Source organism: Canis lupus, chromosome 15 (genome assembly GCF_048164855.1).
Source record: "Canis lupus baileyi chromosome 15, mCanLup2.hap1, whole genome shotgun sequence".
Classification (NCBI taxonomy): domain Eukaryota; kingdom Metazoa; phylum Chordata; class Mammalia; order Carnivora; family Canidae; genus Canis; species Canis lupus.
The window spans coordinates 54,433,404-54,460,976 of record NC_132852.1 but is presented as its reverse complement, the minus strand read 5'-3'; the positions used below and the strand labels follow the sequence as shown (position 1 = coordinate 54,460,976).

The following is a 27,573-nucleotide window of genomic DNA, read 5'->3' as shown; positions in this document are numbered from 1 at the left end:
AACAAAAAGACAGCATAATTGAGATATACATGGGTACTGTAAGAGCATAGACATAAGGGACCAAACCCAGACCTAGATGAGGAGAGGTGTCAGAGAAAGCCGATGGTCAGCTTAAGGGCCCCAGCCTTACTTGTTCTTCAACTTCCACCATTCCTCCAAACCTTGTGCATTTTTTTTTATTTACTCTCTCTCTCAAATAAATAAATAAATAAATAAATAAATAAATAAATAAATCTTTTTAAAAAATGTTCCCCTGTATTAGAAACCCTCTGGTAGGAAGCTTCCTCTTGCAGAGGCTATAAACTCCCTTCCCCTCCTTGCGCCACCCACTCCCATTGCCAAGAACACTGAACAGGAAGAGGCCTTTACTCAGGGATGCTGCCAAGATAGAGAGACTGTGTAAAGAAAGAAGGGCAGTGCTTGAACAGAAGACCATATTCTCTGAAGGTGCCTCTGCCCCCCACACCAAACATAAGGCCACCGAGAAGACCCTCACCTGAAAACTAGGCCAGCCTTCCCAAGAGAGAGCAGGTGAGTCTGTTTGTCTTCACTGTACAATTGTTGACAGATTTTCCAATGCCAAAAGACACCTGTCTTGTCTGTCAGAGTCCTGGCATAGTCTTTTGGAGACTGAGACTTCTGACAATTGAAGTCAGTATGGCCAATACCACAGAGAAGTTCCTAGAGAACAAGGTCATTTCAAAGCTAAGTGTTCTCAAAGTCCAGGAGAGGATTTACTCCATTAGACAGAGTTTAGGAGGCCATAGTTAGAGAGGGCTAAAATCTAGAGCTAAGATATGGGTGAAGGAGAGGTACCATGCCAAGTTCAAAGGCTCCCAATCAGTACAAGATCCTTTGTGTCTTCTAGGCATGGGTTGGATCTCATTCTTAAAGCTAGCTGTCAATGGCACACCTGCCTTCCAAGCCCTCCAGGGGTGCTCTGAGAAAGGCATGTGTCCTGCTGAAAGAAGCCTTTCTTTCCTCCCAGATCCTAAAAGTGGACTGTGCTCTAATCCCCACAGGTCTCCTCAGCTCCTCCATCATGAACTGGCACATGATCATCTCTGTACTTACCATAGTGGTGCTTAAAATTGTTGGGATGACCTTATTTCTGCTTTATTGTGAGTATTTGAGCAACCTCTTATCCCAACCACATTCTCTCTTATTCTTTGACTTTCCTCTCAGAATGCAAAGTTGCTTAAGTCTTTCCACCTTAGGGCAACAACCCAGTGTAGGGGCAACTGACGATACTCTTCTCACTCCCCGATACACACCATGGGCCAGGTTCCTCGGTCTTCCTTGGAGATACAGAACTGGCCAGCATCTGATGGTTAGAACACCACACGAAGGTTTTGCCACTGCAGTGTTAGCTGGGCAATCTGAGGTGAAATACTCATCAGCTTGTTACTGTTCCTCAAACTTGAAAATCAGTGCCAGTTCAACCCAATGATAAGGCTGAAGAGCAGCATGATGAGGTAATGGGATTTTACTGGGAGAGAAATTTCCCTCTATGTCCACAGAAACTTTCATCCAGATGCTTAGAAGAGGCCTCATAGGAAAGGGTTTTTCCATAGCTGCAAGAATCTTTTCCAGCCCCAGGAACCAGTGGGGAACATAAATGAGGAAGGAAATGTGAGTAAAAGACAGCAGTTAGGTAAGAGGCATCTTCCCTTTGACCCAAACTGAAGACACAATGAGTGCCATATAAAAGAGCAGGAACGAAATATGAATATGAATATAAGTAAACACATTTGCAAAAAAATCCCATCTATGCATACTTTGGTGACCTGAGTCAGAGAGCTCCAGATCTCACAGCAAGAGTCATGGTGCCCCAGCAGCACCGGCGGGGGCGGGGGGGAGGGGGAGGTAGTTTGTTATATTCATCCTACCGCCACCTTTGGGGCTGAGCCAACAGTTGATTCTCTTTGTAGTCCCACAGATTTTTGGCGGAAGTGAAGACAGCCTCCTTCCCACTGAGATCTATGGAAGAGGTAATGTACATGATAATGATCTCCTCTGACCCTCTCAGTTCATGTGTGCAGACTTCTTACAGACCTTTCTCAAGGCTTCCTTTCTCAAGAAATTCATTTGCAGGGAGGGTCCATAAAGATATGCTATAAGAGGAATAAGTTCTGGGACCTGACGTACCGCATGGTGACTATAGTTAATACTCTATTATACACTACTTGAAAGATGCTAAGAGAGTAGATCTTAAATGTTCTCACTCCAAAAAAAAAAAAAAAAAAAAAAAGAGGTAATTATGTGAGGTGATGGAGATTAGAACTAACCTTACTGTGGTTAATAATTTTGCAACATATACATGAATCAAATCATCACCTTGTATGCCTGAAACTTACACAATGTTTTAAGCCAATTATATCTCAATAAAGTGGGAAAAATAAATGCAGTACACTCAGAGATTTAAAAAAAGAAAAAAGATCTTCTAATTAATTCCCTTGTTTTTATAGATAGGAAACCCTGACTAAGCTGATCAAAATTTTTGATCCTTGATTTTTCTTCTGGGTATGAGGATGATTGGTATATAATCACTGTAATGTCATAGGAAAGGACTTTATAAACTCTGACATGTTGTACATCTAAAGGAATTGTTATACAAGAAAAAAAATCCCCAAAACCAAACCAGAACAAAACAAAAAACCCCAACCTGTGTCCCACAGTAAAACTCAAAGATTGTATTCAGCACTTTTTTGTGTTCCAAGCGCTCTGCTGACCAACAATAGAAGAATAAGAACAGGAGCTATCAGTCAGCCATCTCCTATGAAGCACAAGGCCCCATGCCAGAAGTCAAGGGGCATAAAGTGATGATTGAGACGTGGCTCTCCTGATTAAACCTTCCTCCTCTTAAAGCTTATCCAAGGACCTCCCTCTCACTTCATCTTAAAACATTTATTGCTACATACATCTTGAAGAGAGAGATAATTTCTTGTTCAACTTTGTTATCAACTGAGGCTCCCAGTACAGTGAGCTATATGGAAGCAATTCATGAAATATTTATTTATGGAGTTCTGTTTAGTTATAATCCCCACATGGCTTCTCCTAAAAACCAGGTTATTTTATATTACAAAGAACCTTTGAAAAAAAAAAAAAAAAAAAAAAGAACCTTTGAACTGGGAACTGAAATAAAGAGTGAATACTAACTGGTATGTTTCATTCCTGTCATTGGAAGTAGCTGATGTGGTGTCTGGGTAAACTAAAGTGGTCTTCAGCCACACAGGACAAATAACTGGGCACCAAAGAAGGGGTTTCACTAGCTTCCAAAGCCACTGCAGGGTCCACTTGGCCAGACAGTGCTCCTAGGAAAAATGAGGCTTCTTAGAGGCCTATCAACTCCTTTATTTATATTTAAAGAAACAAATGGACTCTTCTCTGTCCATAGGAAATTTCTAGATGTTCACCTCCCTCTGTGTCTGCCAATATCCCAGGTCCTTTGCTTCTGTTTCAGTGTCACCGACTTTTGGGAGCAGTGATGTCAGTTCAGTTCCCACAGAGAGTTCTAGAACAGGTAAATTGCATGATCATACTCTCCTCTCCATCCCAGGTCTTTATGTGCTGAATTCTTAGGCACTTTACCCATTGCCTCCTTTCTCATGGAACTTTCTTGCCCAAAGGGGCCATAAAGACCTTCTAATTCATCCCCTTCACTCTGTCCACAGGAAAACTCAGACTAGACTGCACGGGATTTCTTTCGGGATTAAAAATGATTTACATTGATATGACTGCTATAAAGAAACTCAAGCCTCACTATGGTTTGACTCAGTTCCACGGTTCACACTTCAAACTACTAATCCTATACTCTCTTCTCTTGGATTTATTTAGCTTGCTCCAGGACGTGGTATTTTCTTCAAAGAAGATGCTTTTGGTTGTCCCCTTTTGAACTGTCTTGGAACAAAAGCAGGGACTTTTGCAAAAGAGAAGCATCCACTTTGGCCATTGTCGACACACCAGAAAAACTGGTGAGAGCACTGGGATGATGCAGTAAAGCAGCCCACCCTACAGCAGGTGTAGATGGTGGGGCAACTTGATTAGTGGACAGGGGCAGGGTGGAGGTGAAGAATGGGGAGGTGGCTGGCTGAGAGTCCCAGCTCCTTGCTCTGAATCTGAAGGTGAGAGACTCTTCTCAGTAGCAGTGGGGTATATTCCTCAGATCATCCTGAGTGAGGGAAATCCACACTTTTGGTGTCTCCCATGAGGCTTAGTGGTGCACTGGTATCCTGAGGATGGGCCAGGATATTTAAAGTGCAGGGAATAACCCCAAATGTGTTTAAGAGTTGCTTAAAACTTATAGAATACTTCATATACATGAGCTCTTAATGTATCATGCAAGTAAGCCTCATAAATAAGGAAGATGCAAATTAACAAAATTAGCCATATGAACACCAAAGAATCAGGTCATAGAATTGGGATTGCAGTGTATAATTATGATAATAAAGATGGTTAACACAATGCAAAATCCTTTATTTTACTATTTCTTTTTATCCTCCTAACGATTCTGAGGAGGTTTTATTATCCATATCTTATATATGAGGAAGCTAGGGCACAAAATAATAATTTGACCTTAGAAGGTCATATACCTTTTAAGTGACAGGGCGGAATTGAATTGAGATCTTACTAGCTCTAAAACCCACACTCTAATCAATTTTAGATCATAAGTTATTTAAGTTTATAGTTGCCTCTCCTTCAAATCCTAAGCATATGCTGAGTGCTAGGCATGTGGGAGATACTGTACGCCAGCTTCTCTGCCCTCCATCTTTCACTCCTACTCTATAAAGTCCTCCTGTGGTTGAGGAGAATTCATAAAAGGGCCCTTTCTGAATTTTGGTAACAGGTGTCCAACAAAGAGCAAGGGTCAGGATGCTACAGATCCTCTGAGGCTGAGTACACAGATGGAAAGGGGAAATGCCTTACAGTAGAAAGCCAGGAGTAAAATGGCAGGAGGGTTGGGATGGAGAAAAGAAGAGAGGAATAAGAGGTTTGAGAGAGGAAGTTTACAGCCTCTTCCTCTACTCAACCCTCAAGTTCTGGTGCATCTCAAGTGTCTTTGTTGGCATTCTCCATTAAAAGCTCATCACACCAATGGTTTGCTAGTGATCTCAAGTCGGTATCCCCAGTGAGTCTTCTCTGGACCAAACAGAATATCAAAATCTACTTTGATGTTTCAAAAGCACCAAAAATTCACCATGTTCAAAATTGAGCCAAATTATATTTGCCTCAACTGGTTTCTCCTTTTATATTCCAAGTATTGGTGAGCAGTCATTCCCCCCAAGATTGAATGCGATGGTTTTCTGAGACTTTACCTCTTCTCTTCTCCCCTAAATTAGCTGCTAACCAAGTCTTTTCCTCTCTCCCCACAGCAAATTTTTCATATCTCACCTGGATTTCTTCCAAATTCTTCTAACTCATCTCTTTGCCCCTGATTTTGCCCCTTCTTACCTATCCTCCATAGAATCCACACAATAACATCTCTAAAACTCTAAACTGTCTGTGCCATTTTCCAAATTAAAGTGGGTTAAAGTCTGGTTTCTCCAGCATTATACAGTCTAGCATCCGCCTTCTTGCCAGTCTTATCTCTCCACTCACCTCCCTTCTACCTCTGCACAACCACATTAAGCAGCTTGCAGTCCCTCAAAATGCCCCAGACTGCTCAGCAAACTACCTGTGATCCAAATCTCTCCACTCCAGAAAGTCCAGTCCTGACCCATGCCGTCCCCTTGTGTTTTCCTGACAAACAGCTATCTCTCAGAGTCCATCTCCAGGATCACTTCATCTACAGTCTTTCTAGAAAAACCCCAAATCCATGTAGAATTGATCACTTCTTCCTTTCTGCCTATGCTCTATCTAGTACATATTCCCTAGCATTCCACCTGGGACACCTCGTTGCCATGCTGGTTAACTCCTCTATCTTCTCTTATTAGACTTGCGGATTTTCACCATGTTGGAATCACTGACATTTTAAAATGGTGATAAAATCTATAGAAATCTCCAGAAATCTATAGAATCCCAGAAACAACATATTGGCATGATAGTTTGAATAAATTTCCAACAGCCTCAGGGATCCCCTTGGTAATCATACATGACTTTGTGCAAGAGTTAAGGGTTAAGAACCTGTACTTTAAACCATGGGTCAGCAAATTTTTCTTAAATGGTCATATAGTATATGTTTTATGTATGTTGGGTCATAAGGTCTCTATCACAACCACTTAATGCTGCCCTTGTGGCTCAAAATTAGCCATAGATGACATGTAAAAATGGGCCTGCATGTGTTTCCTTAAAACCTTATTTACAAAAACAGGCTAAAGTCTGGATTTTGTCCACTGGCTATAGTTTGCCAACCCTTGTTTTAGATCATAATTTCTTTAAGGAGACACTAATTTGCTTTCATATCCCCTGCCTTGGACCACAGCTCACCAGACATTCAAGAAATCTTTGTTAAACGAGACAATAATTTTAAAGAATAATGAAATGAGGTATTTGGGGGAAGGAGAATATTGGAAAAGGAGGAATAAAGGCAACAACTCTGGGTATGGAGGGAATATCCAAGTGAATTTGGATACCTATTGATTATAGGAGGTATGTGAAAAGTACAGGGAAGAGCCCAAGGACTCCCAGACTTCTAGTTGGAATGATTTGTGATTCATGAGTTTAATAAAGAAACTATGATAACATGGATTTGTGTCAATTTAGCAAATACTCAAAAAACACTGATTATTTCTCAACACACTTTTAAAACTCCCTAACTGTATTCCCTTGCTAACTATTGAAGAAGTTCACTTGATCCAACCTCATTTGGAATGTAAAATTTCTGGCAATGAAATACTTCTATGCAGAGAGGCATTCCAAATAAAAAAAGAAGTATTTCAAATTGCCCTCTTTTAGATCATACAGTATCCTTCCTCTTCATTTTTCAAGTGTGATCCCTGAGAATTTGTTGGGAATGTAAACTCTTGGTCCCCTACACCCGACCTACTGAACCAGAAGCCCAGCAAGCAGTGTTTTAACAAGACCTCCAGGTGATCCTGGCGCTCCGTATCTACTGAAAACAACTCTAGGGGTTATGTGAGTGGCAGCTATAGCCAGATCCAGAGTCTCTTACCAGACTTTCTTGTTCCCAGAATCAGATATAATTAGGGCCTGTTGGCAAAGGGAGACTGCAGAAAAAAAAAAAAAAAAAAGAAAAAAAAAAAAAACACCTTTTTTGTTGAACTGTTTATTTTTGGTTAACTTCTAGAAATTTCTCCAGGACAAAACTGGTGCTGAGAAGTATTTTATTGGCTTATACCAGCAAGAAAAGAACAGATGGCATTGGATAGACAACTCCGTGTTCAATGGCAAGTATGTGAATATCTCACATTTTTTCTGAGAATCTTAGTCGCCTAAAGAAACCTGACCTGAGATTCAGTGGGTTTGTCCTGGAATAACACAAAGGCTGAGACTTAGTTTTTTGTTTTATTCCTCTCCTTACTTCCACCCATCTATTTCGAGAGACACATTTTTTTGTAAACTTTTATAAAGAAAAATATCAAACATTTGTAAGTAGAAGGGTATTTATTCATACAATGAGTTATTTTGTTTAAATCAAAATCCAAACAAATCCATCTACATTCCATTTGTTTGATGTATCTCATAAGTCTCATTTAACCCACAGACCATACTTTATTACTAAGTTCTTATAAATTCCCCAGATGGGTCTTCTTTATATAAATAAAGGTTATTTTTTAAAGTTCTTATTAGCAAACGTCTGTGCCATAAAACTATGAGCTTTAACTCCCAAGAGATATCTTCTATGTGTCATTCCATGGACATGAGCATTGGTGGAGAACATGACATTCCTGGTGTATGTATCAAGATGTTGTCAGACAGAATGTAAGTCAGTTCCCCAATCTATAACTGGGGCTTCTCACAGAAAGAGGAAATTAAGATTCATTCAATGTCTACTAAATGCTAGTCACTTGCTAAGCACTTACTCATGTCATTTCCTAAAGTATTCACAAAGAAGCTGTAGAAAATGCTTTTATTAATCTCCATTTAACAGTTGAATTGAGGATGAGAGGCTTAAAAATGTACTGATTATCACCAAGCTGGGAAATGGAAGAGCCACATTTTAATTCCACATGCACTCGACTACAAAAGTAATGATCTTTCCATGAAACCCGACTCTTTCCAGTCAGATTGAATGACAGAAAAAGAGGTAGAAAGTCAGTACACTTTCTTCTAAAGCCAGCTGGTTCCTCTTTCCTCCTCCTCCTGGCCCTCCTGCTGTGAATGTAGTGCATACAGTATTAAAACATTATTTCTGAGAGCAAAAGACAGATGTGGTATTTCTAACCAAGTACAAGAGTGAGTTAGTCCAAGACTGTGAGTCCACAAACACTCACAGGAGAGCTCACAGGAAAGGGCGAGTGTGGAGCTGGATTTGGGGACGAGGATCAGTAAAAAGCAGGACTGAAATGATGGGCCTTCACCACACTTTCTCTCCCATTTAGCATTACCAATCAGCATCAGAACTTCAACTGTGTGACCATTGGCCTAACAAATACATATGATGCTGCACCTTGTGATGTCAACTTCCGCTGGATCTGTGAGAAGGAGGCCAAATGATTGCAGTTCTCTGTGGCCTCTGACAAGAACGACAAATACACTTATGGAGAAAGCAAAAGAATATAATTAGGATTGGTCCAGGACACACAGAGCATCAAATTAGTGTGTCAGTCTCCACAGGTCACTAACAGAGCTCCCTAACTCATCCTTGGGGCTAGTGCTCCAGCCCCTCCACAAATAGACTCACATACACACAATAGAGGCAAACTCCCCATTCTAGGCCAGCAAATCCCCTGAGACTCCACTTCCTGTGAGCGTCACACCTGTGACTTTTTTTAGATATGTACCAGGCATCTGTCAATGACTCCTTTCTCCATCTATCTACTAGGAGAGGTCCTTGCCCATGTAGGGAAATGATCTTCTGCTCTGGGGGATTAGGTGCTAGCTCAGGAGACAGGGTCATTTTATGGAGACAACTCAGTTAATACAATGGCAAGGTCTGTTTCCACAGAACTGAGTATTTCTGACTGATCAACAGGGTTTAGGCTGTTGCCAGGGTTCGTTTTATCCTCAGAACATATGCCTCTACTACTGGGGAGAAACTGCAGACTCAATAGGTGAAAACATTATTTAGAATAGCAGGGATAGAAGAGAGATAAACTCAGCTCCCTGACCTCATCTCTGTTCCTAAGAGATCCTTGTTCACATGCTCCCGACCTACACTCCAAGTGGGATAGCAGAGTCCTCCTCAGGCTGAATTGAGGCCAGGCCTGGAGCCAAGCTTAGAGCAGAGATAGCATTGTTCACAGGAATGGAGAGGGGTCCAGCCAGGACAGGAATCTTCCAGGAAATCCCTTTGAAAATAACCAGACAGGGAAGCCTGGGTTGCTCAGTGGCTGGGCGTCTGCCTTTGGCTCAGGGCATGATTCCAGGGTCCTGGGATCGAGTCCCACATCAGGCTCCCCACAGGGAACCTGCTTCTCCCTCTGCCTATGTCTCTGCCTCTCTCTGTGTGTGTCTCTCATGAATAAATAAAATCCTTAAGAAAAAGAAAGAAAGAAGAAAGAAAGAAAGAAAGAAAGAAAGAAAGAAAGAAAGAAAGAAAGAAAGAAAGAAAGAAAGAAAGAAAGAAAGAAAGCAAGCAGACAGCCAAGATGACCAAGCAAATTGATCAATATTTTTCTTTTTTTTTTATCAATATTTTTCTACAAAGCCCTGAATTGACACTCAAGCTTAAACATTCCTGGTCTTGACCTGAATCTCCATTTTAGTAGGTTTTTATTACCTGACCATGCTTTTTTAAGCGTATTTTAAGAATTTATAGGAGTCTCCTGTCCCCCAGTGATCACAAGATACTCCTACCTGCAGTTTAGAGAGACCCTGCTACCAGGTATAGCCTCATGACCCAAAGATGTTATAGCCTTGTACTGATTGGCATCACACCAACCCAGAACTGGTCCAGTTGACCAAGGAGTAAAACAGAAGAGGACTGCTCAAGGAAACATAGGGTGTAGGCAAGAAGTAGACATACAGTAGCGAGAGTAGAGAGGGAACACCAGGGACAAGTGGCAATCATATGCAAGAGGAAGCAGAGTTCATTTGGCCATACTGGAAGAAAGGCAAGAAAAAAGCAAAAAAGTCTTGGGGGCATCCTGGCAATTCTCTGTACTTGCAACAAAACATCAACTTCATACTCTCTTCAGTAAATGGAAAGTAAAAGTGACATGCCTCTGTGTTTGGAGTAACAAGAATTAAACCATAAGAGAAGACTGTAGTAAAACTAATAGAAATTATAGTCACCTAAGTAAACTGTTCACCATTTGTGTCTAATGACAACATACCACAATGACTGTGTATATCATCAGATGTGTGTCAAAGAAAATTAATGTTTAATTTTTAGTTACAATACTAGGTTCTGTTTCTATATTCCTAGGTCTCATAATTTTTGTCCAATTGGCGTGGCTAATGAGGTAATATATTAAGTGTTAGAAGTTGTTTGAAGGAAGTTACCAGAAATAATTTGTTTGGGGTGGAGCAGATGTGGTGTTAGCAAAGAATAAATGCTGCAGTTGAGGAGTGGCGAGAGGCTGAGACTATGGTTGATAAAAAAATAAACAGAATTATACACCAAGTGTAAGCCCCAGAATCCAGACAACAGAAAGAAAACCCCAACTGTTCTATTTTGAGAAGGGAGAATTGTGGTTGCCATACTTCTTGTTTTGTGACAGAATAAATTTCAGACTTCCAAAGTCAGGAAATGTAGACATGTAGTAATTTCCCTAGTAGACAGCCCAAATTTTCCCCAAGATGAGGACATACTTCTATGAAAGTTCTAAAAGAGGCCCAGTGGGCTGAGGTGGGGGTAAGTAGCATATAGGGAATATGGACCCTTCGGTTTTAAATTCATTACTGGGGAGTACAGGTGTTGTTGGATCCTGAAGAGCATAGATAAATGTGACCTTATTGGGCAGCAGTGGTATTTTTTTTTTTAGTGCAATGGAAATTTAGTAAACCATGGATTAGAATGTTCGGCTTTGCTTCCAATATGTGATATAAATCTGTACAGATTTCTTACTCTTTCTGTTCCTTAATTTCATTACTTATAAAATGAGGCAGTAACCCCTCCTCACAAAATTCTTGTGTATATTAAGTAAAATTCCCACTATGTCCCTCAGTAGCCATGAACAATAGGGGAAGCACTTTGTGGAAGATTTGAAGTTGAGATCTTTATCCAAGAAGGAGCTCTTCAATAGCTAAAAGCTGAATGTAGGAAAGCCACTTAATTTCTCAGAATTTCTGTTTACTCATTTACAATATAGGAATAAAAATATGCCCAAGTCAGGAAAAGGTGCTTCAAAAATTCTGTGACTGTCAAAACCATACCTCCCATGGCTCTGGCTTACATTACCCATCTTGTCTGTGAGCTGTTGGGCCCATGACCAAAGTCATTAACCCCTGTCCACAGATGTTGACACACCAGTACTGATTCACAACTAAAAACATCAGGTAGAGGTAACCTTTGCCTATTTGCCCTCCTGTTGCCAATCCCCACCCTCAAAAGCCATATCCTCTGGTGACATTTGCATTCTGAATAGTCCTGCTTCACTTCCTGAGTCTCCCTTAGCAGGGGCTCAGTAATAATGCACTAAATGTCTGACCCTCCACTTTTACCATAGCCTCTCATAAAGACTATGACTCCGGCAGGGGGCACCCATGATTCCCTCAGGTATCTTTACTACTGGCCAGTGAGTCTGCAGTAGCAGAGGTATTTGAGTATCTCTCAAGCTATCATCTTGCTCAACTTTCAGGTACAAAGATTGAAATCAAAATCCTTCATAAGACCTTCCCATGATTGGCACATGCATGGTATTCTTTTGTGTATTTGTTTTGTTATAGTTGTACATGTCTGTGTGTGTATACATATATAGATACCCATATATAACTATATATAATACATATGTAATAACACTCATGAAACTACTGAACATGAAAACTAGAATCTTTTTCATTGAGAGAGAGGGAAAGCAGGCGAGTCGGGGGTGGGGGGAAGGACTGAGGGAGAGGGAGAGGGCGAGAATCTTAAGCAGGCTCCATACTCAGGGGTATCCCAATGCAGGGCTCAATCTCACAGCCCTGAGACCACAACCCTGAGATCAAAACTAAGAATCAAAACCTGAATCAAAACTAAGAATCAGACACTTAGCTGACTGAGACACCCAGGTATCTCTGAAAACTAGAATCTTTACAACAGCTTATATTTACTTCTGTGGTCTTCTCTGATTCCACCCTTCTATCTCTCCACAACATAGGCAACGACCATTACGATTCCTGTGTTCATCATTCAGTTTTTTAAAAAGTCATTTTCATCTCATTTTATGTATTCTTTCTGGCTTTATAAAAAGGCATTGTGATGTAAGTAATCATTTAGAGCTTGTTTTTTTAAAGATATTTTTCTATTTATTTATTTCAGAAAGAGAGAGGAAGCACATGAGTTGGGGATAGGCAGGGGTGGGGGCAGGAGGAGAGGGAGAGGGACAAGCAGACTCCTCACTGAGTGCAGAGCCTGAGTTGGGCTCATCTCATGACCTGAACCACCAAAATCAAGAGTCAGATGCTTAAACAACTGAGCTATCCAGGTGCTCCAAGAACTTGTTTTCTTTCTTTTTTTTTTTTTCATTTAATGTTAAATGATTCATTCATATTGTTGAGTCATTAATCTTGACTACTATATAATATTCAATTGTGTGACTATAAAAACCATGACTGTTCTAGTTGGTGTGCAATCAGATTTCTGACAGGTTTTTGCAAATGTAAACCGTGCTACAATGAACATTCTTTTGGTGTTCATACACAAGAGTTTCTCTTGAGTTTATCCTGAAAAGAAAAATGTTGAGGTATAGGGTATATAAGTTTTGACTTTTTTTAGGTAATGCAGAATAGTTTCCAAAGAAATTACATCAATTTTCAGTCCTATCACAAATATATAATAGAAATATATGAGGTTGATATTTATTGACATATGGCCTTAATTTTTCCCCTAATTATTAATGTATTAATTAGAGTAGTGCTAGATGTTCTAGAAAACTACAAATTTTCAGTGGCTAATCAAAATAAAGTTTTATTTTTTATTAATGTACAGTCATGTATTATGCCTACTGGTGGTGCAGGCTCTGCTCCACAGGTTCATTTGGGGCCCTATGTTGACGGAATGTTTTATTCCTTCAACATATAGCCTCAAGGATGTAAATGAAAGAGAGAGAGGATTATGCATGAAGTCTTTGGGACTAGATGTGGAAGTTGTGTTCATCACTTTTACTGACATACCATTGACTAGAACTCGCTCACATGGCCACTCCTAGCTGCAGGAAAGAGTAGAAATTTTATTTTACCTACGTGTACAAAAAGAAAAGGAAATGTTTGGTGATAACCTAGCAGTCTCTATCCCAACTAATGTAGCTGAATATTTCTTTATAGGTTTATTGACTGTATATATTGGCTCTTCTATAAAATGTGCATTTGTAATATGTGCCTATTTTTTCTACTGACTTGTTGGTACTTTTAAAAGGATTTTTAGAAGTTCTTTATACTATACTTTGTTTGTTATGTTAATTGAAAATTTCTTCTCCCAGTTTGTAATTTGCCATTTTGCCACCTCTAAGACGTCTTTTAATTAATACAAGTTCCTAGTTTTAATAAAGTTAAGTGTATCTATATTTTCGTTTATATTAACTCTTTTTTTTAATTTATTTTTTATTGGTGTTCAATTTACTAACTCTTTTTGTATAATGTTTAAAAGCCCTTTTTCTATGCCAAAACCTTAAAGATATTCACCAAAATTTTCTTCAAAAAGGTTTACAGTTTAAGTGTTGATATTTGAGTTTGATCCATCCTGAATTGATTTTAGTATATGATATGATATAGTTTCAATTTACTTTTTGCCATATGAATAACTTTTTTCCAGCTCCATGTATTGTTCTTCCTTTCCTCGTTTTTATCATACCAATGATCTATATTATGTGGGTCTATCTTGGGACACTATTTCATTCTGTTCATTAATTCATCTATTCTTTAGATTCATACTGTCTTAACTACTACAGCTTCAAAATAAACCTTGATATCTGGTAGGGTAAATTCCACTCTCTGCTTCTTCATTTTTATAAAATATTAAAAATTCCGAATATTCTTAGCCACTTACACTTCCCAATAATATTCAGAATCAGTTTACCAATTCCCATGAAAATCGTGTTGGAATCTTGATTTTTATAGTATTGAATGTATAGATAAATTTGGGGATAATTTACATGCTTATGATGTTGAATCTTTCCGTCCTTGAACTTGACATATATTTTAATTTACTTAGGTCTTCTTTAATGTCTATTACAAAATTTAGTAGATATATATATATGTATATGCTTTATACATATATACATATATATATTTGCTTTCATATGCACAATGTTTAACTACTTATAATCAACGAAATCAATACTTCAGGATAATGTAACATGATTTATCTTATGATTTTCAGTAAACCAAGCCTGCCACCAGTTGCTTCTCCGAATATGTAAGTCACTTACTGTAGGATAATTCACTCTGACCCTTACCCTTTTAGCTACCATCTTGCCTGGAGCTTTGCTTCTCTGTTCCAAAGCCCTGAAGCTAGAGACAGATGATGTTCAATATCCCTCTTCTTACTCTTGTATGTTGGTTTCTGATTAATACTGCATCATTTACCTACTAAACTAGTCTTGCATTACCATGATACCGCCAAAAGGATGTCGAGTGTACTAGTTAAAAACATACATTTTTATTTAGACACCTTTGGTAGAATCTTTGTTCTATTAATTTACTATTTGAGAAGCCTTGGAGAAGCTACTTAATCTCTCAAAAACTTAGTGCCAAGCACTATTTTTAGGTGCTGAAGATACAGGAGAATATAAAACAAAGTACCTACCCTCAAGAAACATACATTCTAGTGGGATGATGCCAACAATAAATAAGTTAATTAGTATATATATATATATATATATATATATATAGATGGTAATAAATACTATTAAGAAAAATGAAGAATGGGAATCCCTGGGTGGCTCAGTGGTTTGGCGTCTGCCTTCGGCCCGTGGTCGAATCCTGGAGTCCCGGGATTGAGTTTCGCATCAGGCTCCTTGCATGGAGCCTGCTTCTCCCTCTGCCTATGTCTCTGCCTCTTTCTCTCTCTTTCTCTCTCTCTCTCTCTCTCTCTCTCTCTGTGTGTGTGTTCTTTCATGAATAAAAAAATAAAATCTTTGAAAAAAAGAAAAATGAAGAATGATAGGTGGACAAGGACTCTCAGAGTGAAGGTGGAAGTTTGTTATTTTTCAGTTAGTGTTTAGAGGAAGCTTCCTTGAGGTGACTTCGAAGAAGTAATTTCTGGGAAGTGAGACACTGCTTCCTGAAAATAACTTGGGTAATTCCAACTGGTGGAAAGAGCATACAAGGTCCTGGAACAAAACTGTATTTAGTGTGTTTAAGAAATACCAAGAAGGTTAGTATGTTTGTAACAGAATGAATGAGAAAGAGAGCTGTAGGTGATGGGAACCAGAATTAGCTAACAGTAGAAGTATAGAAGATGATGGTGATTTAGATATTAAAATCTCCAAAAATTTAGTTTAAATGGCAGTTTGCAGATAACTGCAACTAGCAGGAAAAAAAGTGGCTGGTAGAGCAACAGCTTCAAACTTAAATAATACCTAAAGCAAGGAGTGGGGGGGAATGCATAATGGTTATGAGCAGATAATAACAAGCAAAAGGACACCTCGACCACATCCAGGCTCAGAGGAATGAAAAAAAGTCATGACATCAGAGGAGCCATGGGCGTCCTTAGGGGATGTATATTTCAAATAAAGCATGACGATCAGTAAAACACTCAGAAGTTAGGGGTATAAAAGACTTGGACTATGTTCCCTGAGTTCAAGAGTGCTAGAGAAAGTGTTTCATAAGAACTTCTCTTCTGAGGTCATCACAATGTCAATCAAAGTCATCAAATAACCTCCAAATAGCTAATCCCATGGTCAAATCTTAGGTGTCACCTTACTTAACATCTCAGGGCCCTGTGACATACTTTATCAACCCCTTAAAAAACATCATCCAATGGGCTTTCAAGATACCCTCTCCTGGTTTGCCTCTAGTCAAGTGGCCACTACTTCCTAGTCTCCTTTGCTGATTCCTATCTATTCACTGTCTCTAATCATGAAAACCCAGGGCTTAGTCATTTACATTATTTTTTTTCTTTTTATCTATATTCCTCCCTTGGTCACTCAACTATTCTCATAGACTTAAATACCACTTACACTCACTTGACTCACATTTCTATATGCAGCTTAAACTGCCCTGAACTCCAGGGCTTTAGATTTAACTGCTTCCTCAACATATTCTCTTAGATATTTAATAGTAGACATCTTAAACTCAGTTTGTTCATAAATGGGCTCCTGATATTCTCCCCAAACAGGATGATTCCATAGTGCTACTTAAGTTAACAGAATTTTATCCTTCCAGTTAACTATTTCCAAAAAATATATAATCATTAATCCATCCTTTTTTTCCATATCACATCCAAACAAATCCTACTGTCTCTAGATAGACATGGATTAAATAGATAGATGATAGGTAGAAAGGGAGAAAAAAATGTACAGTTGAGCAATTCGGGAGTTGGGCTACTGACCTCTAACATAGTCAAAAATCCACATATAACTTTGGACTCCCCCAAGACTTAACTACTAATAGCCAGTTATTGACCAGAAGCCTTACCAATAACATGAATAATTGATTAAGACATATTTTGTAAGTTATGTGTATTATATACTGTACTCTCACAATAAAGTACAGTAGAGAGAAGAAAATGTTTTTAAGGAAATCATAATTTACATTAAAATTAGGTAAAACAGAAAAAAATCATAAGGAAGAAAGAATACTTTTACAGTACTATATGTATATTTATTGAAAAAAATCCTTGTATAAGTGGACCCATGTAGTTCAAACACATGTTGTTCAAGGGTCAACAAATAGACCACTGCACTCCTTCACTGCTATCATTTTGATTCAAGTGATGACCATCTCTAGACTACATTATTGTAGTGGTTTTTGTGGTAAATTAGACTATTCAAAATATTCACTCTTCACCTATCAAAGCAAAAGTTTCCCCAGACAAAGTTAAACAGGCAAGAGACTTTATTTGAGGTTATTGTAGTGGGTGGGTAGGGGTCAGAACACAGCCTGAACCCAACTCCACTGAAACAAAGAATGGGAGAGTTTTTTTTTTTAATTTATTTATTTATGATAGTCACACACACAGAGAGAGAGAGAGAGAGAGAGAGAGAGAGAGGCAGAGACATAGGCAGAGGGAGAAGCAGGCTCCATGCACCGGGAGCCCGACGTGGGATTCGATCCCGGGTCTCCAGGATCGCGCCCTGGGCCAAAGGCAGGCGCTAAACCGCTGCGCCACCCAGGGATCCCGAATGGGAGAGTTTTTAAGTGCTGAGATGAGCTATTAGAAAAATCACTGAAGTACCTTAGTGGGGAGATGCTGATCCACAGGGTGAGCACACTGCGCTGCTCCTGAGTCTGAAAAAGGTCCAGAAAAAGAATTTGCAATGATAAGTGTTCTAAAGTAAATCATCTAAGAAAAGGGAGGTCAAGGGTCTGGAGTCAGGAAGAAGCCTGCCTAAAGTTCAGACAGGAAAGAGAAACATTAAGGCTGTCTTGGTCAACACTTTCCTACCTCCATTTCCACAAGTGGCGTACTTCTCCACGCGCTGATTCTGGATTCTTCCACATAACTGGCTTTGACCAACAGAATGAGAATGAACCTTCAGTGTGCTAGTTCTGTACCCAGGCTTTAGGAGGGCTTGGTGTTCCCATCTGTGTCTTCTTGTGTTCTGCCACTGTCATAGCAAGAAGGGCTCAGGTAAGTCAGCTCATGCCAGGAAGAAGGGGAGAGATGCCCTAATTGAGACATCAGTATCGCCCCAGCCCAGGTCAGCCGACTGCCTTCCAATCCTTGGGCTCATACATAAGCCCATCTGTGATTAACAGAGCTTCCATTGAGCCTAGCCTGGAGAAGCTGAGACCCTAATGCATAAAAATAAAAGTTGATTGTTGTTTGCTGCTGCAGTAACATGGCTCACTACTTCAGACTCTCAAGCTTTCCCTGACAATCCTACTTAAAATTTCAGGACTCCCTCAACAGATGGTCCTATATGCTCATAGCTCACTTTTCTTCACAGAACTTTTTTCATCATCTAACATACTATTTTTAACAACTTTATTGAGACATAATTTGCATACCACAAAATTCACCCATTTAAAGTGCACAAGTCAGTGGTTTTTGGTATATTCACAGGTATCTGCAACCATAACCTCAAAAAGAAAGCCTGCACCCTTTAGCTATTCCCAACCTATCCCTGCATCCCCCACCCCAGCCCTAAGCAACCACTAGTCTATTGTCTGTCTCTATATATTTCCCTATTCTAGACTTTCATATGAATAGAATCATATAATATGTAACCTTTTGTCACTGGCTTCTTTCACTTAGCATAATGTTTGCAAGGTTCATCCCTGCAGTAGTACATATCACAATTCCTTAGTATGACTGAATAATGTTCCACTGTTTGTTTATTCATTCATTAGCTAATGGGCATGTAGGTTGTCACTATCTTTTGGCTTTTATGCTACTATAAACACTCATGAACAAGTTTTTTGTGTGGATGAATGTTTTTATTTCTCTTGGGTATAGACCTAGGAGTAAAGTTGTTGGATCATAAGATAACTCTGTTTAATTGTTTCAGGAACTGAAAGTTTTTCCAAAGTGGCCATACCATGACACCTTCCCACCGTTGGTTTATCTGGGATCCAACTAACACTGGTTATTTTCCAACCTTTTGATGCTAGCTATCCCACCGTGTGTGAAGTGTTATCTCAGGGTGGTACTAATTTATATTTCTCTGATCATTAATGATGTGAAACATCCTTTCATGTGCTTATTCATCATTTGTATATCTTCCCTAGAGAAATATCTATTCATATTATTTACCTACTTTCAAATCGGGTTGCTTGTTTTTTATTATTGAGTTATAAGTGTTCTTTATATATTCTGGATTCAAGTCCACTATCAGATAAATGATTTGCAAACATTTTCTCCCATTCTCTAGGTTGCCTTTTCAGTCTGCTGATAGTGTCCTTTGATGCACAAAAGATTTTAATTTGTATGAGGTCTAATTTCTCTAATTTTACTATGTTGCCTGTGCTTTTGGTATCATATACATTAAGTCAGTGCCAAATTCAATGTCAGGAAAATTTTTCCCATGTTTTCTTCTAAGAGTTTTATAATTTTAGCTCTTACATCTTTGATCTATTTTGAGTTAATTTTTTATATATGGTGTGAGGTAAATGTTCAAATTCATTCTTTTGCATGTAGATATCCAGTTTCCCAAGGTGATGGGTTTTTAAGCACTTAGGATTGAAAACAATGTTCTGTGAGATTTTTTCCCATCTTTAAACCACTTACAAGTATGTATCTAGGTTATAGAAGAAACAGACTATAACAATCAAAGAAAATTGCAACATATAATGTTACCTTTTTTCAGATATATACAATTTTATAGTTCTGGATTGAAATTAGGCATTCCTACTGACAGCAGGTTTGGCCTTTTTACTGAGTTAGGTGAATGAAATCTGGCCATGATTTACCATACTCTTCCCCACTATCTCAAGACCAGCCAAGTCCCAATTAGAGACTGCCCCATTTACCTAAACTGTAATAAAGGAGCAGAGGAGAAACTGACCCATAGTAGACAAATAATGAGAACAAAAACAAACTTTGTTGTTGTGGGATACAAGGATTTTGAAATTATATGTTACTATAACATAACCTAGACTATCCTGAATGACACAAGAACAAATAACAAGTAGTTCAGATAAAGATATACAATTAGCACTTCATGATTTAGCAATGTAGACTATCTAGCATAGTGGTTAAGAGAATAAACTGGAGCCAGACCACCTGTGTACTCAGGTGGATCCTGGACCTTTGCATATAAACAATGTGACCCTGGATGAGTCACTTACTGTCTCTGTGCCAGAGTTGCCTGGGTAATAATAGTAAATTGCTTGATCTTTAGAACTACTTACCTTAGAAGATATATAAACTGTGTTTCATGTCGCTCAGAGGGGAAAAGGAGAAAAATTATCTACTGGTTTCTACTTTCATTGATCAAATTACATCCAATTGGGAGTAACTCCCCAGAACCTCTGGGTTTTCCATGTACAGACTTGGATGCAAGTAGGTCCCACTTTAGCTAAATCAACAGGAAATCCCTAGGGCTAGATGTGAAAGGTGCTCTTGACATGCAGAATATGAAATATTGGTTGTTAATATTATTATTATTGTTTGCATTACACATATAAACCAAGGATTTCTTTTTTAAAAGAAGATTTTATTTATTTATTTGAGAGAGAGAGAGATAGCAAGAGAGAGTAAGAGTGGGGAGGAAAGGGAGAAGCAGGCTCTCTCACTGAGATGAAAGCAGATGCTTAACCAACTGAGCCACTCAGGAATCCCTAAACCAGGGATTTCTATAATTGATTTTGGGAAGTAGAGAGAAGCATCTAGCATAGGAAGAAGCTTTTGCTTGGAAAGTTAGGGATAAGGGAATTTAGGCACTGGGCCTCACCAGTGTTTATCCCCAGTGCTATACTGCTTTCGAGTATGGAGCCCTAGATGGATAGGTCTCTCTAACTCTTAGTACCTAGTACACAGGTAAGTAAGTATTGTGTGCCAGAGCAAGATTTTTTAGAATGAAACAGCCTCTCCTCTTTGCTGAGATGATATTTCTTCCCTATCAGACATACTAATCGAGGCCCTAAGTTCAAGAAAGTGTATAGTCACTTCTATACAGGTCTCCATCACCTGATATTTTCTTGCATTCATAGCTTCTATATAATGCTCCAGAAATATTTCCCAAAATATTTAAATTTAACAGAAGGCTCCACTTACCAAATGCCTTCCAGTTAGAGAAAGGTATTCATATAAATAAGCAGGTATCTCTGAATAAGAGAAAAAATAAATGCATAAACAAATAAAAAGGTGAGAGGTTAAATTACTACATCCCTTAAAACAGATAAATGAAATGCAATTATTTTTATAGCCAATACCTATACATGGCTACAAAAATAATAAAGAGAATATTAAAAGGCAAAGGGTGAAAAATCTTGTTCTTTCTCCATTTTATCTGCTCATTCCCACCACCACAATCCCACCGGTAACCACCTCTTAATTTCTTACAATATTGTCCACAACCGAATATAAATATACACTATTTTACCCTTTTTTTTTTTTTAAAGATTTTATTTATTCATGAGAGACACACACAGAGAGAGGCAGAGACATAGGCAGAGGGAGAAGCAGGCTCCATGCAGGGAGCCCGATGTGGGACTCGATCCCGGGACTCCAGGATCACGCCCTGGGCTGAAGGCAGGCGCTTAACCGCTGAGCCACCCAGGCATCCCTACCCTCTTTTTTTTATTGTCTCATTCCATTTGTGTTTTATTTTTTTTTATAAATTTACTTTTTATTGGTGTTCAATTTGCCAACATAGATGGGATGAGCACTGGGTGTTATTTTTACCCCTTTTTTACGCAAAACTAAATTCTAAGTTCAATGCGCTCTGCTTTTCTCACTTAACAACACAGCTTGGGGATCATTCCTGATCATTACAGAAAGGGCTTTTTTATTCTTTTTATAGCTGCTTATTATTTCATTGTATGAATGAAACAATCTATTTAATCAGTCACCAGTGATAGCCCATTTGGTCATCAGTATTTGATTATTGCAAAAATGCTAGTGGATAAAACTGTGCTTATAACATAGGAAATGGATTCACCGATTAGGACCAAAGTCAGGCTGACTAGGGGAAGAGTGAGAGAAGTTGACAGTGCTGGGAAAGAGGCACAAGGGCTGCCTGGTGGGAAACTGGATGACAGAACAGTAAGCTTGGGTCTGTGGGGGGGTATAGGAGGGGGAAAGGCAATGGGAACCCAGAAATGTGGGATTGAGCCACAGGAAGAGAGCTACAAAGAGGAATCAGGAAGGAAAGTGAGCAGGAGAGGATCAAGAACTAAAGGGGGCAGGAAGCAGGGGCCAGGTAACATGGATCTGAAAGGAGTGGAGAATGTGATAAGATGCTGTCTCTTCTTCTGCCCTCATTTCACTGCCCCTGCTCCCAGAGACCCAGCAGGGCTGGCCCTCCCTTGTCAGGTCAGTTCCATTGTCCCATGTCCTTTGTGGCAGCATGCACCATGATCTGGGTCCTGTCAGGTGAGACGATGCCACCTTACCTAGCTCTCCCTCCCACACGCTGAGGAAGTCCACCAATTAGAGATGTGTCTGTATTTAAAAACAACCACTCCTGGGAGGGTAAAGGTGTCCTTAATTGTGGAATGAGTTCATTTTCTAAATTCTGACAGCCAAGAAAATATGCTGATAAGTACTAAGGCAATAGAACCTTGGGACAGAAAACCAAGGGCAGAGGAAGTCCTTCTCCCACAATAGCATCAACATAAGCTGAAGCTGGTTGGAAATGTAGACTATCAAGACTTAGTTCACACAACTGAATTAGAATGTATGTTCCAACAAAGACCACCAGTTGATTGAAATACACAGTAAAGTTTGAGAGGCACTACCTTAGGTCTGCATTTCTGTCATTGATATAGGAAATCTCATATTTATCAAATTGAAAGAATAAAGTCTCCTTGTCTTGGTAAAAGACGGAGAGAGAGAATATGTTTGATCCAGGGAAGAAACATGGAGCTTGCCCAGTCAGAGGACCTAAAGCACAGAACAATTTAGATGGGAAGAATGGGAAGACGATTCAGTGACCTAGAATCCAGTAGTCATCCCATTCTGCAGTTGGAGAATATTTTTCTTAGCCTTTCCTGTTCAGAGACTTAAATAGTACACATATAATTTTACATTTAATTTTTAAAAGTTTTATTATGAAATGATCATAACTAGGAAACAGTATGTAGATCTGCATCTGTAAATATATATATATGAGATATATATATGAATATAGAGAGAGAGAGAAAGAGAGAGAGAGAGAGATCTTTAAAATAAAGTGAATTTTTGGGTAACAAGAAACAATATTAAAAACCATGGCCATAACTTAAAAGGCATTTGTTGCACCCATATTACTAGATGATGATTGTGATGCAGCTCAAAGATGAGTAAGTACTTTCCAGAGTATCCTGAAATCCATAATAATTAAGAAAAAAGATTAGTTATTGAATAGTTGACAGCATCTTTTCATTCCATCCCATAGGGCTTCTATGACTTTGTCATTTCGAAGGGTGAAGATGAAAGGGTTGAGGAAAGGAGTAACCACTGAAACCATCAAGGAAACCACTCTATTGTAATCTGCCGCCTGTGTTTGCTTGGGTTTCACATAGAGGAACAAGCAACTGCCATAGCCGATCACAACACAAGTGAAGTGGGACGCACACGTAGAAAAGGCTTTCCTTCGCCCAGAGGCTGAGGGAATCTTGAGGATGGTGGAGATGATGTAGGTGTAGGAGATGATTGTAGGGATCAGAGAACCAAAAAGAACAAAGACAGCCATTAGGAATAGAATAAACTCTATGAAAAGAGTATTGTTGCAGGATAGTTTGAGCAATTGCCCTCGGTCACAGAAGAAATTGTTCACCACATTGGATTTGCAGAACGTAAGCTGAAATGTGGCATACACTGGCCAGATTTGAAATAGGAAACCAAACACCCATGACACAATGACCACCCAGATACAGGTGCGGCTGTTCATAATGACATTGTACCTCAAAGGGTTACAGACAGCCACATAACGGTCCACAGCCATTGCTCCCAGTAATGCAAACTCGGTGGTCCCCAGAGAAAGGTACAGGAAGAGCTGGGTGACACATGCAGCCAAAGATATCGTCTGCATCCCAGGGAGCAGCAACCCCCAAAGCATCACAGGCACAATAACAGATGTAACCAAGATCTCCAAGGCAGAGAGGTGACCAAGGAAGAAATACATGGGGGACTGCAGACGTTTATCAGCACACACAATCAAGATGATGACCATGTTTCCCATTAATGTCACTGAGTAGAAGAAGAAGAAGGTAGCAAAGAGAAGATGGTGTAGTTCCTTGGAGCCAGGGAAGCCAAGGAGATAAAATTCAGTGGCACTAGACTGATTCCCCAACATTTAGTTCTGAGCTCTTGTTCCGTGGGAAATCTAAAGAGCAAAGGAGAGAAAACAGGCTTCTGATCTCAAAAAGATTAAAGACATTTCCAATTTGAGAAAAATATCCTACTGCTAGAATCCACAACATAATGCTCCTATTATCAATACAAGATTGGTATTAAATGTTTTATGAAGAACATGTATCATATATGAAGGTAAATGTAAATGCCCAAGAACATGAGCAATAGCCACCAATACCACACTCAGGGCATGAAAACCCACCCACCCCTGTCTCTACCCTTTTCTCTCAACTCACCGGCCATCCTCCCTCCAAATTTACTCTGACCTGCCACCTCGTCCTCTTTCCTGACCTCAGTGTGCTTGTTTATACCATTAACCCTGCCATCTCAAATGCCCTAAAGTGTCTTCTCTGCCTCTTATATTTGGTATGTGCTGCAAAATCCTGCTACATTTCAAGAGATATAAGCATAGCTAATACAAATCTTAGCCAATGACAGCCAGACATGATGACTTCTTTGTAACCTCTAAACATAGCCTTTATTTGCATTATATTCATGTTAAGTTCTGCCTCAATTATATTGTTGTTCTTGTTGTTAGCAAGTTGGACCTATCTAGGATATTGTCATAAGCTAAGAGTATTTTAAGACAAAACACTGAGTCTTTCCCTGACTCCTGGAGAGCTGGATCCCTGAAGGTGATTATCCACTACTTCCTCCTTATCCTCATGGTGAAAGCCATCCTATATTACTCATTTCTCCAAGCAGAAATATGTCTCTCCAAGCAGAAAGACCCTCTACAGCTCCCCATTAGTAACCTATAAATAAAAAATTTGATTCCTCTGGACAGTAATTGACAACACGGAGGGGGGGGTACCAGAATAAATTCCTACCTGTCATACAGTTTCCAACCTGGATCAGAAGACAAGAAAACACCTGTGATAGAGAAGCAAAATCCTCCATAGCCCCTAGGTCTCAAATCTCTGGTTCCAAAAGGGAGACAAGACCTCCAAACGGGCAGCTTATCTCTCCAACCAAACTGCCATGGGGTCAGTCCCATAGAGCATCTTCGAAAATTCAAAAGAGCACGTCTGCTTATCTATGACTCTCTCTTTTCTCCAGGGCCAAAGGGTAATGAAAAAGTTAGAATACACTCATAGACATCATGGTGAATTCCTCAGGCAGTCTGGAATCCCTCATTCACCACATCCAGTCTTTGCCCAAAGATGTCCATTCCACAGGCCCTTTTGGCTCATCCCCTCCAAAAAGTACATGCACAATTTCACTCTCTAACCTCTTTAAGACATATTTTTTCTTTTTATTGGCTCTCATCAATAGCTCAAATCATATGCTATGTTTATTTGTTTCTTAATTTATCCCCAAAATCCCACATCACAATGAAGTACCTTGAAGCAAGTTGTTTATATTACTTATATTGCCACTTGTGACAAGAACAGAGTCAGACAAAGTGTGTATACTCTAGAGATATTTTTAAATGAATATATCAATTAATAGATCAAGGAAGAAATCAATGAAGAAACAAGGAGTTTCCAACTTGGATATGTATCCCTCCATTCACTCTCCTCCTAAGCACTGCCCACTCAGCCTGCAGTCTCACTTCCCGGAGATCCCTGACATGATGGCAAGCAGATACCAGGAAGACATGAAGACAGACGATAGAGCAGGGACTTAGGTGATAGCAGAGAGTGTACGCATCACCAGCACTGGACCCCATCAACCTGCCTTTTGCTATGGAGGAAGCTCTGAGGGAGAGCCATGTACTCTGCAGCTCCCTTAATCCACTCTTCAAGCTCTAGGACTCTTGTTCTATAATGCAGCCAAGCCCCACCCCTCCCATGATGATGCCCTTCTACTCTCTCCTTCACTGAATGGGATACCTGGCAGACACCCACCTCCAGAGAAGAGGATTGGACTGGAAAGGTCTATTGTTCTTCAGGTATCAACCCAGGCTACCCTTGGCTAGTAAAGAGACATGCTAGGGAGGCAGGGGCAGCTCCTGCTGTCTCCACTCATGGCAAAGACACCATGCACACACTGGAGCTTAGAAATAGTCCACAAGTATTGCTGAGAGGAATCTGCCTATCTCCCCCTCCTTCGTTCGCTCTGCCTCCTTCTTTCTCTACCTGACCTGTCTCCAAGGACAGTTATACACTGAGGAATAATTTGCACACTTTCAGAGACACACTAGGGATACACTTAAGGAAAAGCTGGAGAACCTTTTACTCTTCTCTCTTGAGGATAATCACATTTTAGATCCTGGAAAAGTTCTGTGTGTTGAGCAAACTTAAAAACTCCTAGTCAGGAATTTCTCAGAGTCCAGACTGCCTTCTTCTCAGCACAACCACCAAGCTGTGAACAGTCAGCCCCCTGATCTGCTCTGTGCTTTGCCCTGACTCCATGTAGCCCTACAGAGCCTAAGCTACCCCCAGGATGATGACTCCACTCATGGCTCCAAGACATACCTCAAAAGCCTAGAGCTCATTACATCTACTTCTTCATCTTCCCAAGGTTTCACGAAGCACGTTCTTCCCAGAGGATCTCTGCACAGTCTCCACCACATATCCTCTGTCCACAGTGCTGGGGGCCTGTTGAGAGGGAGAGACAAGACCTATCCCCTACTCCAAATTCACATCCCGCTAATGCCACAGCCCATACCAGGCCCTCCAACATGCATCCAGTTGTGGCTGTTCAGCCATATATTTCTCTTCTAGATCTTCAAATGCTCTCAGCTCACCTCCCTGTGCCACTAAATTGAGGGGTGAAAGTGAAGAAACAAAATTCAGAAGCAACAACAAAATACTACGTGAAAGTAAGCACAGCTGAGCTACTGGGCAACACAGCAAAATCACTTTTAAAATATTGACTCTTACAACTTGAGAACCAACCATCATTTTTCGTAAAATAATCAGATCACAATTTCAAAACACATGGAGGGATATAAGGTAAAGTGTAAATTTCCCTCTCCCCAGCTGTTTGATTTTCCTGATCCATCTGCTAGAGATAAATATTACTATAAGTTATTATTAGAGTTTTCTAGTGTATTCATACAGACATATTCTGTGTGTTTTTAAGAATATCCATATGTACGATTTTTAAGTAAATAATATTTTAGTAAATATATTATCCAGCTACCTTCTTCTGATATACATCTATGTGTGTGTATTTATGCTTGTATGTGTATTAAACTTTCTATATTAACAATGATATGTGAATCACATTTTACATGATTGCTTAATATTCAATTATGA

At 39.5% G+C, this 27,573-nt stretch overlaps 2 protein-coding genes and 1 long non-coding RNA gene across 7 annotated transcripts; 1 reads left to right on the top strand and 2 right to left on the bottom strand.

Annotated features, from left to right (window-relative positions):
• The first annotated feature begins 310 nt into the window (after positions 1-310).
• On the top strand, positions 311-27,573 carry CLEC5A (C-type lectin domain containing 5A). Of its 5 annotated transcripts, none has more exons than XM_072777497.1 (8): positions 313-531; positions 1,023-1,121; positions 1,932-1,991; positions 3,464-3,523; positions 3,838-3,974; positions 7,247-7,350; positions 14,585-14,620; positions 26,834-27,569. In XM_072777497.1, the coding sequence occupies exons 2-8, from the start codon at positions 1,043-1,045 to the stop codon at positions 27,078-27,080; spliced, it is 723 nt and encodes a 240-aa protein (XP_072633598.1). In that variant the 5' UTR covers positions 313-531; positions 1,023-1,042; the 3' UTR covers positions 27,081-27,569. The 5 variants fall into 5 exon arrangements, with proteins under 5 accessions (XP_072633599.1, XP_072633598.1, XP_072633602.1 ...); XM_072777501.1 differs by lacking the exon at positions 26,834-27,569 and adding an exon at positions 18,879-19,113 and having other exon boundaries at positions 316-531; XM_072777498.1 differs by lacking the exon at positions 3,464-3,523 and having other exon boundaries at positions 311-531; positions 26,834-27,573.
• On the bottom strand, positions 17,049-21,235 carry LOC140605258 (uncharacterized). The gene is made up of 3 exons (XR_012007963.1): positions 21,086-21,235; positions 17,813-17,975; positions 17,049-17,655 (listed from the first exon to the last, which is right to left on the bottom strand). It is a non-coding gene; the product is annotated as an uncharacterized lncRNA (long non-coding RNA).
• LOC140605256 (olfactory receptor 9A4) lies at positions 23,199-24,534 on the bottom strand. Its single transcript, XM_072777496.1, has one exon. The coding sequence runs from the start codon at positions 24,306-24,308 to the stop codon at positions 23,364-23,366; it is 945 nt and encodes a 314-aa protein (XP_072633597.1). The 5' UTR covers positions 24,309-24,534; the 3' UTR covers positions 23,199-23,363.